The sequence below is a fragment of the Schistocerca cancellata genome, chromosome 1, assembly GCF_023864275.1.
Source record: "Schistocerca cancellata isolate TAMUIC-IGC-003103 chromosome 1, iqSchCanc2.1, whole genome shotgun sequence".
In the NCBI taxonomy this organism is placed as follows: domain Eukaryota; kingdom Metazoa; phylum Arthropoda; class Insecta; order Orthoptera; family Acrididae; genus Schistocerca; species Schistocerca cancellata.
In genome coordinates this window covers 881,115,334-881,134,830 of record NC_064626.1, presented here as the reverse complement: position 1 = coordinate 881,134,830, position 19,497 = coordinate 881,115,334, and the positions used below count along the sequence as shown (strand labels likewise).

At 38.5% G+C, this 19,497-nt stretch overlaps 1 protein-coding gene across 1 annotated transcript in view; it reads left to right on the top strand.

Annotated features, from left to right (window-relative positions):
- The window catches only part of LOC126190528 (beta-glucuronidase-like), a 138,518-nt gene that overhangs the window by 65,227 nt on the left and 53,794 nt on the right, over window positions 1–19,497 (top strand). Inside the window, exon 7 of the mRNA XM_049931027.1 lies at window positions 2,821–2,967. Within this exon, the coding sequence (XP_049786984.1) occupies window positions 2,821–2,967 (147 nt within the window). The remainder of the gene's footprint in view (window positions 1–2,820; window positions 2,968–19,497) is intronic.

The window sequence follows — 19,497 nt, the reverse complement described above, 5'->3', positions numbered from 1 at the left end:
TTATGTGATTTCTCAGCTTCTCACTATTAAGTGTCTGGCAGAGGGTTCAATGAACCACCTTCAAGCTGTCTCTACCATTCCACTCTTGAACAGCGGGCGAGATAAATGAGCACTTAAATTTTTCTGTGTGAACCCTGATTTCTCTTATTTTATCATGATGATCATTTCTCCCTATTTAGGCAGGTGTCAACAGAATGTTTTCACAATCAGAGGAGAAAACTGGTGATTGAAATTATTAAAAGAAAATATTGGAACTGAAAAATTGTGTATTTTAGTTGATAAATTTGTAAGAAAAAGATATAGCTTAAAATAAAGAAAGTTTAGTGTAAGGAAAAATCTGTTTTTATACATGTTTGCAGTTTGTTTAAATCAAAGCTTGTGTGGAAATAATAGTGAATGAGCAAAAATTACACGAAGTTGTAGACATCAGTCCCATAGCTGTATTATATTGGTAAGGCAAATATTACTCTGTGCTGAGACAGACATTCTGTCAATCAAATTCTATAAGAAAACGGCTTATTGATCTTACCTGACAGAGAGCAGCTTCTGCACCTATGAATGCAACTTTTTTTGAGAATATTTAATGGCATGATAGTCTCTGTTTCACAAAGCTGTACAGGTAGTTTGTTGGGAACTGAACAAGTCACTTGCAATTATGGAGACATCTCAAATTTGACTTCATCAGTTATTGAGAGGTGCAGCTACGGTCTTTGTAACTTTAATACATGTTTATATGCATTAATCTGTACGTTTAAAATGATGCTGTTTTTGTGGTCTTAAGTCCAAAGACTAGTTGGCTGCAGTGCTTCATGCTATTCTATCCTGTGCAAGACTCTTCATCTCCAAATAACTACTGCAAGGTACATCAATTTTAACCTGCTTACTGTGCTTGTCTCTTGGCCTCCCATTGCAATTTTTACCCCCACACTGCCCTCCAGTACTAAACTGACAATTGCTTGATATCTCAGAATGTCCTGTCATCTGTTCCCTTCTTTTAGTTAAATTTCTTTTCTCACCAGTTCTGCTCAGTTCCTCTGCAGAAGTTATGCAGGTACTATTTAATCTTCAGCATTCTTCTGTAACACTATTTTAAAGAAACTTCTGTTCTCTTCTCATCTGAACTTCTTATGTCCACATTTCACTTCTATACAAGGCTACACTCCAGAAAAATACCTTCAGAAAAATCTTCTTAACTTTAAATTTATATTTGATGTTAGCAAGTTTCTCTTCTTGGGATACTTTTCTCACCATTACTAGTAAACATTTTATATACCCTCTATTTCAACCATCACCAGTTATTCTACCACCAAAACAGTAAAATTCATCTACTTCTTTTAGTGTCTCATTTCCTAATCTAATTCCCTCAGCATCACTTGATTCAATTCAGCTACATTCCATTATCCTTGTTTTGCTTTTGTTAATGTTGATCTCATGTCCACCTTTCATGACACTGTCCATTCCTTTCAGTTGCTCTTTCAAGTCCTTTACTGTCTCTGACATAATTACAATGTCATTGTAAAACCTCAATTTTTTTTATTTCTTGTCCCTGAATTTTAATCCCTCCACCAAATTTTTCTTTAGCTTCCTTTGCTGTTTGCTTGATGTACAGATTGAATAAGGCTGGGAATAGGCTACAGTCCTGTCTCACTTTCTTCTCAACCACCACTTCTCTTTCATGCCCTTAGGCTCTTACAACTGCCATCTGGTTTCTGTACAAGTTCTATGTAGCCTTTTTCTCCCTGTATTTTATCCCTGCTATCTTCAAAATTTCAAAGAGTGTATTCCAGTCAACATTGTCAAAAGTTTTCTCTAAGTCTGTACAGACAGTAAATATAGGTTTCCCTTTCTTTAACCTGTCTTCTAAGTCTGAATTTATCTTACAACGTCTACGACAAGACAAAGACAAATTCCCGTGAGGATAAAGGTAGGAACCCTCACTAGCAATGATAATCTCAGAAACAGGAATTGTCCGGTATGCTAAGATTTCTCTGCTTTCAAAGGATTCCAAACCACCTCTACCTGCATTATTACAGGCAACGAAAGCTACAGTCAGCCATTCGTTACCCATACTAGAGGAAGAGGATACTTTCATTACAGAAAAATTGAACCTAGCCCCACAGAACAAAGTAGGACCATGAATAAGAACAAACTGAGCAGTTTTAGAAACTCCTCTCGTATCGTTCTTTTTACCCTTCCCGGAAGATGTCGAAGCACCTAGAGTGCCATCCACATTGACAAGTGATTTGTAAATAAGCATTCGCCGACGATGACGAAAGCAACGATACAAGAGGAGTTTCTAAAACTGCTCAGTTTGTTCTTGTGTCTGTGTATGTGCGGATGGATATGTGTGTGTGTGCGAGTGTATACCTGTCCTTTTTTCCCCCTAAGGTAAGTCTTTCCGCTCCCGGGATTGGAATGACTCCTTACCCTCTCCCTTAAAACCCACAACCTTTCATCTTTCCCTCTCCTTCCCTCTTTCCTGACGAAGCAACCAGGGGTTGCGAAAGCTCGAATTTTGTGTGTATGTTTGTGTTTGTTTGTGTGTCTATCGACCTGCCAGCGCTTTTGTTTGGTAAGTCTCATCATCTTTGTTTTTAGATATATTTTTCCCACATGGAATGTTTCCCTCTATTATATTCATAACAGTCTAAAAGGTTTTATATGTAGCTTACAATGCTACCAGCTAAGCAGGCCTACTGTGTAACTAACATTATTTAGTAGTAGATTCATTACAAATTAGTTTTCCTTTAAATATATAGTATTCTATAATTTGTACATTATCATTGTCAAGCATAATTCATTTATGTTGTTTGCAAACAGGTTCATGTGAATTCTTCAGAGATGGCAACAGATGATGTATACCGGCTACCAGTAGGAATACGGCAGCTCTCCTGGGACAATTCATCATTGCTTATTAATGGGAAACCTATTTACATAAGAGGATTTGGTAGACATGAAGATTCTGATGTAAGCACCCAAGACTTGTTCTCCACGTCTGACCTCTCCCCACACCTATTTTATATTTCTGCATATTTTAGTGTAAATGTGGTATTAGCATAACCATCATTAACAGTGGGCAGTGTTGATGTAGCTTAGTGTTATTCCTTTTAAATGATCCGGCTGAATCTGTGTATTAAGCGAAAACTAGCATGAGACTGTTATTATGAATTCTATATGGATTTCCATGCCATGATGTTCAGTGAATAAGGAGGGAGTAAATTCTATTTTAATTACTGTAAATAATTGTCATTGTTGTGACCCTTACATAAATCTGTTATTCAAAGTATGATTTTATTGTTGCTATTACTGGCGTGATTGAGACATGTATTTTATGTCTTACGAGATAACACTCTTGTTGCTATTTCTGCTAAAATCATGTTGTAAGCTTTATCATAATCAGTTGGCTACCATTCACTGCTCAATAATGGCTTCTTATAAATTTCTAGGTAGATTATGATTCTTAACTTTAACACATAGCAGAATGCTATATCTGTTTCCTGGTTAATGAACCAATCTTGCCGTAGATTGTCACCTAGGATGTTTTTCAGTGAGCAGATTAGTTAAGAACTTCCTTCACCCTTCGTTTGATAGTTTGTCTGAATATATGTGATGACCATCACTTTCATAGGTTTCACTATACCTTCAGTTCTTGACACAACAGATCCATGTATTTTCCTGCTCATTATTCACTACACTTATTTCCATTAGGCAGCTTTCAATTTTTGAAGGTTTTGCACATTTTAGGTCCATGTGCCGTTTCAGTCACATTGCGAATCCAGTTTTGAATGAATCAAATGAACTCCAAGTCACTGTACCATCCTGTTTACTTGTTTCTGTGCCAATACATCATAATTTTCAATTCATATAAATTTATGAATCCATTAACTGTTTCAGTAACATTATTCCAGATCCTGACTTTTTGTTTCATTTGTTACATTTGCAATGTATTTATGAAACAACATTTTCGTGAGGCAACTTTAGGAATTATCCAGTTTTTACTCCAAAACTGTTTTCAGTTTATAAGATATTTTCAAGTGTCACTAAAGCGCATTAGCACTTGCCATATTATAAATTGTAAGCTTTATCATAATCAGTTGGCTATTATTCACTGCTCAGTAATGGCTTCTTATAAATTTCTAGGTAGATTATGATTCTAAGCTTTAACACATAGCAGAATGCTATTTCTGTTTCCTACAAATCCTACTTCTTTGGACCCTTACGAATCTGAATATAACCTAAAACCTTACGCTCCAATAAAGTTAGAAAAGCAACACTAATTAAAAAACAAATAACTAATAAAAGAAAATTTAAAATAAACATAAATAAATCATAAAGTATCAATACTATTTGTAGAAAAAATCTACATAAATGAATTCTAAATTCAACACATTAATCTGTCAAAATAGTAAATTAATTAATATTAATCAATATAATAAATTTCTCAAAGTATTTGTATGGAGTGTAGCCATGTATGGAATTGAAACGTGGATGATAAATAGCTTAGACAAGAAGAGAATAGAAGCTTTCGAAATGTGGTGCTACAGAAGAATGCTGAAGATTAGATGGGTAGATCACGTAACTAATGAGGAGGTATTGAATAGAATTGGGAAGAAGAGGAGTTTGTGGCACAACTTGACAAGAAGAAGGGACCGGTTGGTAGGACATGTTCTGAGACATCGAGGGATCACCAATTTAGTATTGGAGGGCAGCGTGGAGGGTAAAAATCGTAGAGGGAGATCAAGAGATGAATACACTAAACAGATTCAGAAGGATGTAGGTTGCAGTAGATACTGGGAGATGAAGAAGCTTGCACAGGATAGAGTAGCATGGAGAGCTGCATCAAACCAGTCTCAGGACTGAAGACCACAACAACAACATATTTTAAATTCATAAAGCATATCACAGTATGCAACACAATCATAGTCCATGTTTGGATTTTAAAATGAAGCATGTGATCATAGCTGATTCTCATTATTTTACAACAGTCTGCGTTCTGAGTGAGGACAACTCAATTTCATAATCCTTTGTACAGCCATGGACCCATTACAGGACAGCTGCATATTGACTGTATATCAATCTAGTCCCACAATTATTCAGTTAAACTTTGTTTTCAGATCATTCACTCCTTGTTGAAATTCTTCTGCAGGCAAAGCAAATGAAACTATATTTTTGGTAAATCAAAACAGTTTTGTATATGATCCATTGGCGTATATTTATTCCTCATACTAATCCAATTGCTTTTGAAGTCCCTACTAAAGTTAAACATAGGAACTTTGCCCAACTCATTAACAAATATTTACCATCACAGGAAATTGTTGTTGAACGATGGATCTTTTACTCCATAGCAGACTGCACACTGTTGTGAAATTTCCTGACATTAACACTGTGTACTGGACCAGGACTCAAATACAGATTGTTGCATTCTGTAGGCAATGCTCTTCCCAGTTCAGCTATCGAGGCAAAACTCTTGACCTACAGTCACAGTTTGAAACCCATCAGTACATGTCTCTTACTTTTCAAATTTCACAGAAGCTCTGTTATATCCATTCATTCATTCATTCAATCATTGTGTTCTGCACATCCAATAAACAAAGAGTATCTTTGGAGATCTAGAATGAGAGGGTCTATATTAACAAAAGACAAGTAAAAGGTAGGAACTTAATTTGTGTACTGTATTAACAGTACATTACAGAAGAATGCTGAAGATTAGATGGGTAGATCACAAAACTAATAATGAGGATTCTGAATAGAATTGGGGAGAAGAGACATTTGCGGCACAACTTGACTAGAAGAAGGGATCGGTTGGTAGGACATGTTCTGAGGCATCAAGAGATCACTAATTTAGTATTGGAGGGCAGCATGGAGGGTAAAAATCATAGAGGGAAACCAAGAGATGAATACACTAAGCAGATTACTATTCACACTTCTGCCAAGTAATTTCAGTCAGTTAAGTTAAAAAACAAGCAACAACTCTGAAAAGTTTCTGCTTCCTTAGTTAAATTAAGTAGTTGCTGTTTATTTGCAATTGGTAGCTTAACATTTTGTTGTTTGCAGTGGAATTTTTCAAAGAAAATAGTTACCTACATCTATAAATACTGAGTCCTATTTACAGTACATTAATTCTTCTCATTCAGATTTTTTTGAAAAATAATGTTGCTGACTATATAGCTAACAGAAATTTTCAATCTTTGAAGCCAGGCATTCAGATAATTTGTAGAAAGTGTCACTAATTAGGTATGCTTTTTTTTCTTTTCTTTTGAACTGGTAAGGATTCCTGATGTCTAACTTGGTGTTAGTTGGGAGCATGTTTAATATCTTACACTATAGTTCAGCTGGAACTGAAGATTATCTGCAGTAACAAAAACCATTAATGAACAACTGTATTTTGGAGCCACTGTAAGAATTCCAATATCTTACAAGGGCTTCTCCAACATATATGACTATCTACTCTACACAATATCCTTACTGGTAACTTATGCTGAGTAAAAAATTTAATCATTTTAGGGGCACCAATGATTACTTTTCAGGAAAAAGTTAAGTAGTAGTTGTATTGGGATGTGATGTAAGAATTCCAAGATTGTTAAAGAGGATTACAATAGAAGATAATTCATAAGACCACAGGGGTTGGAAAAATGTAAAATAAGTCAACATTCTTATCTTTGGGTCAACACAGTGAAAAATGCATCTGAGAACAAAGTGCACAGAACTGAGCTTCTCATTCAGTTTGTATATGTATTGGCTCCATTTTAACCTGTTACCCAACTGGATCCCAAGGAATATTACACAGTGTGTTTCATACAGTATTTTACATCTACTTCTGATACTAATTTTTGGTACAGATGGTTGTTTTAAATCACATTATGTGAGTCTTTGTGGGATTAAGGCTTGAACTATTATGATGTTGTTACTGGTAAATCAGGAGTTCAGTTCTCACTGGTCGTTGATTCATTTGTCCCCCCCATGAACCATGGACCTTGCCTTTGGTGAGGAGGCTTGCGTGCCTCAGCGATACAGATAGCCGTACCGTAGGTACAACCACAACGGAGGGGTATCTGTTGAGAGGCCAGACAAACGTGTGGTTCCCGAAGAGGGGCAGCAGCCTTTTCAGTAGTTGCAAGGGCAACAGTCTGGATGATTGACTGATCTGGCCTTGTAACAATAACCAAAACGACCTTGCTGTGCTGGTATTGCGAATGGCTGAAAACAAGGGGAAACTACGGCCGTAATTTTTCCTGAGGGCATGCAGCTTTACTGTATGATTAAATGATTTCCTCTTGGGTAAAATATTCCGGAGGTAAAATAGTCCCCCATTCGGATCTCCGGGTGGGGACTACTCAAGAGGATGTCGTTATCAGGAGAAAGAAAACTGGCGTTCTACGGATCGGAGCGTGGAATGTCAGATCCCTTAATCGGGCAGGTAGGTTAGAAAATTTAAAAAGGGAACTGGATAGGTTAAAGTTAGATATAGTGGGAATTAGTGAAGTTCAGTGGCAGGAGAAACAAGACTTCTGGTCAGGTGACTACAGGGTTATAAACACAAAATCAAATAGGGGTAATGCAGGAGTAGCTTTAATAATGAATAGGAAAATAGGAATGCAGGTAAGCTATTACAAACAGCATAGTGAACGCATTATTGTGGCCAAGATAGATACGAAGACCACACCTACTACAGTAGTACAAGCTTATATGCCAACTAGCTCTGCAGATGATGAAGAAATTGAAGAAATGTATGATGAAATAAAAGAAATTATTCAGATAGTGAAGGGAGACGAAAATTTAATAGTCATGGGTGACTGGAATTCGAGAGTAGGAAAAGGGAGAGAAGGAAACGTAGTAGGTGAATATGGATTGGGGCTAAGAAATGAAAGAAGAAGCCGCCTCAGAATTTTGCACAGAGCACCACTTAATCATAGCTAACACTCGGTTTAAGAATCATGAAAGAAGGTTGTATACATGGAAGAACCCTGGAGATACTAAAAAGTATCAGATAGATTATATAATGGTAAGACAGAGATTTAGGAACCAGGTTTTAAATTGTAAGGCATTTCCAGGGGCAGATGTGGACTCTGACCACAATCTATTGGTTATGACCTGTAGATTAAAACTGAAGAAACTGCAAAAAGGTGGTAATTTAAGAAGATGAGACATGGATAAACTGAAAGAACCAGAGGTTGTACAGAGTTTCTGGGAGAGCATAAGGGAACAATTGACAGGAATGGGGGAAAGAAATACAGTAGAAGAAGAATGGGTAGCTTTGAGGGATGAAGTAGTGAAGGCAGCAGAGGATCTAGTAGGTAAAAAGATGAGGGCTAGTAGAAATCCTTGGGTAACAGAAGAAATATTGAATTTAATTGATGAAAGGAGAAAATATAAAAATGCAGTAAATGAAGCAGGCAAAAAGGAATACAAACGTCTCAAAAATGAGATTGACAGGAAGTGTAAAATAGCTAAGCAGGGATGGCTAGAGCACAAATGTAAGGATGTAGAGGCTTATCTCACTAGAGGTAAGATAGATACTTCCTACAGGAAAATTAAAGAGACCTTTGGAGATAAGAGAACCACTTGTAGAGAAGAGAACGTTGAGGTTCGCCGATGACATTGTAATTCTGTCAGAGACAGCAAAGGACTTGTAAGAGCAGTTGAATGGAATGGACAGTGTCTTGAAAGGAGGATATAAGATGAACATCAACAAAAGCAAAACGAGGATAATGGAATGTATTCGAATTAAATCGGGTGATGCTGAGGGAATTAGAAACCCAGTTCTAAGCAAAGAAGGGAAAGCAGAAAGGTGGAAGGAGTATATAGAGGGTCTATACAAGGGCGATTTACTTGAGGACAATATTATTGAAATGGAAGAGGATGTAGATGAAGATGAAATGGGAGATACGATACTGCGTGAAGAGTTTGACAGAGCACTGAAAGACTTGAGTCGAAACAAGGCCCCTGGAGTAGACAACGTTCCATTGGAACTACTGACGGCCTTGGGAGAGCCAGTCCTGACTAAACTCTACCATCTGGTGAGCAAGATGTATGCAACAGGTGAAATACCCTCAGACTTCAAGAAGAATATAATAATTACAATCCCAAAGAAAGCAGGTATTGACAGATGTGAAAATTACCGAACAATCAGTTTAATAGGCCACAGCTACAAAATACTAACACGAATTCTTTACAGACGAATGGAAAAATTAGTAGAAGCCAACCTCGGGGAAGATCAGTTTGGATTCCGTAGAAATACTGGAACACGTGAGGCAACACCTTACGACTTACCTTAGAAGAAAGATTAAGGAAAGGCAAACGTACGTTTCTAGCATTTGTAGACTTAGAGAAAGCTTTTGACAATGTTGACTGGAATACTCTCTTTCAAATTCTAAAGGTGGTAGGGGTAAAATACAGGGAGCGAAAGGCTATTTACAATTTGTACAGAAACCAGATGGCAGTTATAAGAGTCGAGGGACATGAAAGGGAAGCAGTGGTTGGGAATGGAGTAAGACAGGGTTGTAGCCTCTCCCCAATGTTATTCAATCTGTATATTGAGCAAGCAGTAAAGGAAACAAAAGAAAAATTCAGAGTAGGTATTAAAATCCATGGAGAAGAAATAAAAACGTTGAGGTTCGCCGATGACATTGTAATTCTGTCAGAGACAGCAAAGGACTTGGAAGAGCAGCTGAATGGAATGGACAGTGTCTTGAAAGGAGGATATAAGATGAACATCAACAAAAGCAAAACGAGGATAATGGAATGTAGTCAAATTAAATCGGGTGATGCTGAGTTAATTAGATTAGGAAATGAGACACTTAAAGCAGTAAAGGAGTTTTGCTATTTGGGGAGCAAAATAACTGATGATGGTCGAAGTAGAGAGGATATAAAATGTAGACTAGCAATGGCAAGGATAGCGTTTCTGAAGAAGAGAAATTTGTAAACATCGAGTATAGATTTAAGTGTCAGGAAGTCGTTTCTGAAAGTATTTGTATGGAGTGTAGCCATGTATGGAAGTGAAACATGGACGATAAATAGTTTGGACAAGAAGAGAATAGAAGCGTTAGAAATGTGGTGCCACAGAAGAATGCTGAAGATTAGATAGGTAGATCACATAACTAATGAGGAAGTATTGAATAGGATTGGGGAGAAGAGAAGTTTGTGGCACAACTTGACCAGAAGAAGGGACCGGTTGGTAGGACATGTTCTGAGGCATCAAGGGATCACCAATTTAGTATTGGAGGGCAGCGTGGAGGGTAAAAATCGTAGAGGGAGACCAAGAGATGAATACACTAAGCAGATTCAAAAGGATGTAGGTTGCAGTAGGTACTGGGAGATGAAGCAGCTTGCACAGGATAGAGTAGCATGGAGAGCTGCATCAAACCAGTCTCAGGACTGAAGACCACAACAACAACAACATTATGTGTGGACCACTTGTATGTCTTTTCAGCGACCGTCTGAGTTGTGTCTGCTAATGTTGAGTTTCAACCCTTGATTGGTATGTTTGCGGTATCAACCAACATTACATTTTTTAACTGACTTTTAAAGTCACTGAAAGGTTATTTACATAGGTTAAGAACAAGAGTGAGATCAGTAGTGATCCTTCTGGGACCCCACATTATGTTTCCTAGTTCGATGGATAGTTCCATGTCTGTGATATAGCCTACCCATGACACCCTCTGCTTTCTGTTTTCATGAAGAAGAATGGCATCATAAAACTTTAGAAGAAATTTGAAGATACATGAGTCAAACACTTTGCAAAGTCAGAAAATATATGTACAGGATTTTTTTCTTGTTTAGCTCAGCTAGCACTTAATTTGAGAGGTCTTGTATTGCTTACTCTGCAGAGAATTCTTTATGAAAGCCAGTCTGTACTGCTTAGTATAATAAATCAGTATTTTATCAAAAACAACTTTCTCACACACTTTTGAAAAAACTGAGAGGAATGAAATATGTCTGTGATTAGAAGTGGCTTGCTTATTCCCAGATACTACAGCATACCAAAATTATGCTTTCAGCTGAAACAGATCTGCTTTACCTTGTTTCTCTAATAACCTCCCACATATCCACTGTGTGGCCACAAAGGGGCACTCCTCTCAGGACTCAGTACCACTCAGGACTGGAGCAGCTGAATCACATTCTGTGCCAGGGTTTTGACCATCTCTCATTGTCCGTGGATATAAAGAATATCTACCTACCATCATTCCCACCCCTTCCACGGTGGTATTCCACCACCCACTGAACCTGTGCAGTATCCTTGTCCATCCATACCCTGCCCTTGCTCCCAACCCCTTCCATCATGGCTCATATCCCTGCTGCAGACCTAGATGCAAGACCTGCCCATTCATCCTCAAACCACCACCACCACTTAATCCATTCTAGCCACAGGCATCTCCTTCATAACAATGGCAAGGCCATATGTGAAAGAAGCCACGTGATAAACAAATTAATCTGCAAAGATTGTGCTCCTTCCTACATGGGCATGACAACTAACAGTTGTCTGTTTACATGAATGGCCACCGCTAAACTGTGACCAAGAGACAATTGGACCCAGTTGCTGAACATGCTGCCCAACATAATGTGATTCACTTGAGTGACTACTTCAGAGCCTGCATCATCTGGATCCTTCCTACCAACACCAGCTTTTCTGAACTGTGCTGTTGGGAAATTTTTGTGCAGTATAGCCTACGTTCCCGTACCCCCGTACCTCAACTTTTGCTACCCCCTGGCCTCCATCTTCCCGGGACCTTGCCTGCTCACACTCCAGCACTACACTGCCATTCATTACACCACATACTCATTAGCTTTCTACCCTTCTCTACATCTTCCCTTTCCTGGTGCGGCGTTTGCTGTATTATTCAGTGGTCTGGTATTTAACTAATTTGTAAATGAAAATGATAATCTTATTTCATTACATTGCATAATTACTAAATAATTTTTCTCCCGGCTAAAGATTTGGTCAAGTTACTAAAGAACTCCAAGTTAATGTCATGGGAAAGTGTTGTCTGTAAGTTGTGTAAGTGTCACTAAATCACAGTTCATACAATAGATTCTATTCAACTATTGATTATGATGGAAGCAGTTATCTTCAGCAAAATGATCATTAAAACCACCGGATATCAGCCGCGCATAACACTGACATATGTTACCGGAAACAATATTCTTCGCAACTCGTGCTTAATTAATTTCGGCTCCATACATCAGCTAGAAAAGTTTGTTATAACGATCATGCTATGAGCCCTGTTTTTAAATAACCAATCTGATTCAAATTATTTTCATTAAATAAATGAGTTCGGTACCACCGGTGCACATTTATTTTTACATGTTTGTATTACATGCGGCATTTATGTTTGCAGAGTTGCGTAATTTGAATTTGCCGCTGAGATAATTGTTAAGATGGCGGCAGACAATTGATAGAGACTTTCTATTGTTAGAGCAAATAAGATAAGTATTTGAAATGCTTATTAAACTTTACTTTCATAATGTGCACTATTTAGACTTCATCAAGCAAACATTTGACTTTTTTCTAAGAAAAACACAGACAAAAATGCGATACAAATCGCTATCATCAATGGCTGCGCTCCTTGCAGTGGAAAGAAATAATTAACACAGATAATGCTTACTGAGAGAGGAATTAAAGTTACAAATAATTATTCACTCATATTTATAATAATAATGAACTCTATTCTCAAGTAATAATCAACAAATAATTACAATTTCTTAACAGACCTCAGTTTGATATGCGTCCGAAACCTACAAAAGCCAACCAACAAAAGGTAAAAACAAAAGAAGACAAATGCAGATCATAAAAGGAATTTACAATTATCATTGTCTTTGTATGATACACATTGATATGTCCAATTACATCATAAAATATTATATAAATAATTAATATTTATCATCATTTTCACTGTTTTTTTATATGTTGAATAGATAATGTTTATAACTGTTAGAGGCATAATTTCCTCTTGTCACACTGTAGCTAAAATTTATCTCGTGGATGTTACACTGACCCCCTCCCCTGCCCCCCTTCCCCAATCTTCTGCCTGCACCTAGCAGCCCTAAACTATCCCAACCACATCTTACCCATATGCCACAAGGAGCACTACACCTTCCTTCACCCCTAATCTTCTACCCCTCCCAATCCTCTCCCTATGCTTCCTCTTTATCCTCACCACCCACACCAGATTGCTGCTTGCATAAGGCACAGTTGCAGTTGCAGTTTGCAATCTGGCTCCAGTGGTTGGAGACAGTGATTTTGTGTGTGTGTGTGTGTGTGTGTGCGTGTGTGCGTGTGTGTGTGTGTGTGTTTGTGCGTGTGCGTGCATTTTTTACCTTGGAAGAAAGCTTAAATGTATGTCACTCTTTTCATTATGCCGGCCTATGACCCATCATCTCCTCTATATACAGGGTGGTCCATTGATCATGACCAGGCCAAATATCTCATGAAATAAGCATCAAATGAAAAAACTACAAAGAACGAAACTTGTCTAGCTTGAAGGGGGAAACCAGATGGCACTATGGTTGGTCCACTAGATGGTGCTGCCATAGGTCAAATGGATATCAACTGTGTTTTTTTAAATAGGAACCCACATTTTTTGTTACATATTCATGTAATACGTAATGAAATATGAATGTTTTATTAGCTGGACCACTTTTTTCACTTTCTGATATATGGTGCTGTAGTAGTCACAAATATATGGCTCACAATTTTAGACGAACAGTTGGTAACAGGTAGGTTTTTTAAATTAAGATACAGAACGTAGGTATGTTTGAACATTTTATTTCGGTTGTTCCAATGTGATACATGTACCTTTGTGAACTTATCATTTCTGAGAATGCATGCTGTTACAGTGTGACTACCTGTAAATACCACATTAATGCAATAAATGCTCAAAATGATGTCTGTCAACCTCAATGCATTTGGCAATACATGTAACAACATTCCTCTCAACAGCGAGTAGTTCGCCTTCCACAATGTTCGCATGTACATTGACAATGCACATGTTGTCAGGCGTTGTCGGTGGATCACGATAGCAAATACCTTCAACTTTCCCCACAGAAGAAATCCGGGGACGTCAGATCCGGTGAATGTGGGGGCCATGGCATGGTGCTTCGACGACCAATCCACCTGTCACGAAATATGCTATTCAATACCGCTTCAATTGGAAGTGAGCTGTGATCCGGACATCCATCATGTTGGAAGTACATCGACATTCTTTCATGCAATGAAACATCTTGTAGTAACATCGGTAGAACATTACGTAGGAAATCAGCATACATTGCACCATTTAGATTGCCATTGATAAAATGGGGGCCAATTATCCTTGCTCCCATAATGCTGCACCTTACATTAACCCGCCAAGGTCGCTGATGTTCCACTTGTAGGAGCCATCGTGGATTTTCTGTTGCCCCATAGTGCAATTTATGCCTGTTTACGTTACCGCTGTTGGTGAATGATACTTTGTCGCTAAATAGAACATGTGCAAAAAATCTGTCATCATCCCATAATTTCTCTTGTGCCCAGTGGCAGAACTGTACATGGCATTCAAAGTCATTGCCATGCAATTCCTGGTGCGTAGAAATATGGTACGGGTGCAGTCAATGTTGATGTAGCATTCTCAACACCGACGTTTATGAGATTCCCAATTCTAGCGCAATTTGTCTGCCACTGATGTGCAGATTAGCTGCGACAGCAGCTAAAACACCTACTTGGGCATCATCATTTGTTGCAGGTCTGGTTGATATTTCACATGTGGCTGAACACTTCCTGTTTCCTTAAATAACGTAACTATCTGGTGAATGGTCCAGACACTTGGATGATGTCATCCAGGATACCGAGCAGCATACATAGCACACACCCATTGGGCATTTTGATCACAATAGCCATACATCAACATGATATCAACCTTTTCCGCAATTGGTATACGGTCCATTTTAACACAGGTAATGTATCACGAAGCAAATACCGTCCGCACTGGCAGAATGTTACTTGATATCACGTACTTATATGTTTGTGACTATTACAGCACCATCTATCACAAAGCGAAGAAAGTGGTCCAAGTAAAACATTCATATTTCCTTACGTACTACATGAATATGTAATAAAAATTGGGGGTTCCTATTTAAAAAAAAATGCAGTTGATATCCATTTGACCTATGGCAGCGCCATCTAGCAGGCCAACCATAGCGCCATCTGGTTTCCCCCTTCAAGCTAGACGAGTTTCATTTTTTGTAGTTTTTTTGTTTGATGCTTATTTCGTGAGATATTTGGCCCGGTCACTATCAATGGACCACCCTGTAGTGAACAGCAGTCTATTCCTTTGATCCATTATCTAGTCACATTAACATGACCATTGCATATGTTCAACATCAACATGCAGTAACCACTCACAGATGGCGGCACTAATATTAGAGGGTATATAAAACAGTGCAGTCATCATAATGTTGAAATAGGGCAGTTTGCCTGACATACGGAGAGGCATGATTATTGGCTTTTGTGCCAAGGGTTCCAATATTTCTGAGTTTGTAAACTGTTTGCATGCTACCATGGTTAAATTACACTGTGCATGGCAAACGGAACTATCCAAAACTGGCATAAAGGCAACTGTGGTGCACCACAGGCTGTAGAAGACAGGGGCTGCAGAGATGTGTATGGGCAAACAGATGTGTAATTGTTGAGCAACTGATCACCCAGATGAACAAAGGGCTACCATCACTGTCTCCTCAATGACCATTCAGTGAACAAAGCTGTTTATGGGCCTCCGCTGTAGGCACTTGGGTCATGCATACATGCTGACTGCTGTGCATTGGTGGCCAAGGCTGGAATTTACATGCCAATACCATAGATTGCTGTTCATTGGTGACAAATGCCAGTACCACATTTGGACATCTGCTGAGTGGAAACAAGTGGCCCTTTTCAGATGAATTATGTTTTGTGCTCCATTGGTGTGAAATGTCTGAAGCAAAAAATCTGCAACAATTGTCAAGAAGGGTCCAGGCTGGAATAGGGAGTGTTGTGGTCTGGGATATGTTTTCTTGGCATTCACTGGGTGATATCATCATTCTGGTAGGCACAATGGATTGACACAAGTATGCATATATCCTTGGGGACCACATCCACCCCTACATGCAGTTTGTTTTTTCTCGGCACTATGATATGTACTAGCAGGACAATGTAACATGTCACATAATTCACAGTGTACAAGCATGGCTTGAAAAGGACCAGGATGAGTTTACTGTACTTCCCAGGCCACCAAACTCCCTAGATTCAACGTTTGCTATGGGATCAGAAAATACAATATGTGATTTTCAATGTTATGTTTCCAATGTTATCTTATGATTTTCAGTGTTTTAACATTATCACAAAAATAAAAATTTGGTAGCAATGCACCTTCTAAACTGACATTTGTAAATTGTAAACAATTCAGAGGTAAACATATTTACAGCTAGGAAATGAGTTTGGTTGAAGTAAAATGTGGAATTATACTTTATTCATCATGGGTGATGACATACATTTTGAAAGGGGCTATAGTCTTGAGCAGGCTTTAGCAGATTTACAGAAGAGTTATAATGATAATGAATCAGTTTTTGTAAATGAGGATGAGAGTGATTCTGATGTAGATATGAGAGAGGAAGATATACAAGACGATGATGAAGTGGGTGTGAGTTAATGTGAAGATGATCGTAGTGTTATTCAAGAAACTAGGGCACCTCCTCATGTATCTAGAAGTGAACACATCACATATCACTTACACTGAGATTACAAAAGTTGTGGAATAGCAACATCATATACAGGTGGCAGTAGTATCGCATACACCAGTTATGAAAGGGCGCTGCATTGGTGGAGCTGCCACTTGTACTTAGGTGATACATTTGGAAAGGTTTTCAACATGATTAGGGCTGCATGATGGGAATTAATAGACTTAGAATGCAGACAAAGAGCTAGAATTTCAAGATCCACAGTGTCAAGAACATGCCGAAAATACTAAATTTCAGGCATTACCCGTCACCACAGACAACGCAGTGGCTGACAGCCTTCACCTAACAATCAAGATCAGCAGCGTTTGCATATAGTTATCAGTGCTAATAGACAAGCAATACTGCATGAAATAACCACAGAAATCAGTGTGGGATGTATAACAACAGTGTGACGGAATTTGGCATTAATGGGCTGTGGCAGAAGACAACCAGTGCTAATAGCATGACATCACTTGCAGCAATTCTTGTGGGCTCATGATTATATCAGTTGGACTCTAGATGATTGAAAAACTAAAGCCTGGTCTGGTGAGTCCCAGTTTCAGTTGGTATGAGCCAATGGTAGGGTTCAATATGGCACAGCCTCCATGAAGCACTGGACCAGGTTGTCAAGAAGACTCTGTGCAAGATGGTGGTGGCACCATGATGGTGTGGGCTGTGTTTACATGGAGTGGTCCAACTTAACTGATTGTTGACTGGAAATGATTATGTTCAGCTACTTGGAGACCAGTGATTCATTGACTTCAGGTTCCCAAGTAATGATGTCATATCACAAGGCCACAATTTTTCACAGTTGGTTTGAAGAGCATTCTTGACAATTCAAGTGAATGATTTGGCCACCCAGATTGCCCAACATGGATCCCAAGGGATATAACTGAGAAGTCAGTTCATGCACTAAAGCGTGCATTGGCAACATTTTCACAATTATGGATGGCTATAGAGGCAAGATGACTCAATATTTCTGCAGGGGACTTCTAGTGAATTGTTGAGTCTATGCCATATTGAGCTGATGCTTTACACTGGGCAAAAGGAGGTCTAACATGATATTAGGAGATATCCCATGACTTTTGTCACCTGAGTGTAGTATCACCTGATGTGAAACTGCACATATTCCACCTCTCCTTATATCACAATTACAGATAAGGACAGACTGGCTTAGACTTTTTATCATCAGTCACATGCAAAGTATGATAGTAAAGCATACCAATGATTATGCAGATGCCAGTCAAATTCTGGATTGAACTTGACTCTACAGAACTGCAAGCATCCTTTGGTCAACTTATAATATATAGCTGGCTTACAGAAGGTGAGTGAGAAACCTTTGAGTGAATTTTGGTCAGTTGAGTATGGCTTACCCTTTTCTCAAGACACAATGAGCTTTTCAAAATTAATTAATCACAGGATTGTTATACCATGTGGTATTTATGTTTCCATCTTTCAACATAGCTAGTTGTTTTTGTTGTTGCCTTCAGTCCTGAGACTAGTCTGATGCTACTCTATCCTGTGCAAGCTTCTTCATCTCTCAGTACTTACTGCAACCTACATCCTTCTGAATATGCTTAGTGTATTCATCCCTTGGTCTCCCTCTACGATTTTTACCCTCCATGCTGCCCTCCAATACTAAACTGGTGACCCCTTGATGCCTCAGAATGTGCCCTACCAACCGATCCATTCTTCTAGTCAAGCTGTGCCACAAATTCTCTTCTCTCCAATTCTATCCAATACCTCCTCATTAGTTATGTGATCTACCCATCTAATCTTCAGCATTCTTCTGTAGCACCACATTTCGAAAGCTTCTATTCTCTTCTTGTCCAAACTATTTATTGTCCACATTTCACTTCCATACATGGCTACACTCCATACAAATACTTCCAGAAACGACTTCCTGACACTTAAATCTGTACTCGATGTTAAGAAATTTCTCTTCTTCAGAAAAGCTATCCTTGCCACTGCCAGTCTACATTTTATATCCTCTCTACTTCGACCATCGTCAGTTAATTTGCTCTCCAAGTAGCAAATTTCATTTACTACTTTAATCGTCTCATTACCTAATCTAATTCCCGCAGCATGACCCGATTGAATTCGACTACATTCCATTATCCTCGTTTTGCTTTTGTTGATGTTCATCTTATATCCTGCTTTCAAGACATTGTCCATCCCGTTCAGCTGCTCTTCCAGGTCCTTTGCTGTCTCTGACAGAATTACAATGTCATCGGCTAACCTCAAAGTTTTTATTTCTTCTCAATGGATTTTAATTCCTACTCGGAATTTTGCTTTTGTTTCCTTTACTGCTTGCTAAATACACACATTGAATAAATCGGGGAGAGGCTACAACCCTGTCTCACTCCCTTCCCAACCACTGCATCCCTTTCATGTCCCTCGACTCTTATTACTGCCATCTGGTTTCTGTACAAATTGTAAATAGCTTTTCGCTTCTTGTATTTTATCCCTGCCACCTTTAGAATTCGAAAGAGAGTATTCCAGTCAATATTGTCAAAAGCTTTCTCTAAGTCTAGAAATGCTAGAAATGTAGGTTTGCCTTTCCTTAATCTATTTTCTAAGATAAGTCGTAGGGTCAGTATTGCCTCCCATGTTCCAACATTTCTGCGGAATCCAAACTGATCTTCGCCGAGGTCGACTTCTACCAGTTTTTCCATTCGTCTGTAAAGAATTCGTGTTAGTATTTTGCAGCTGTGACTTATTAAACTGATAGTTTGGCAATTTTCACATCTGTCAGCACCTGCTTTCTTTGGGATTGGA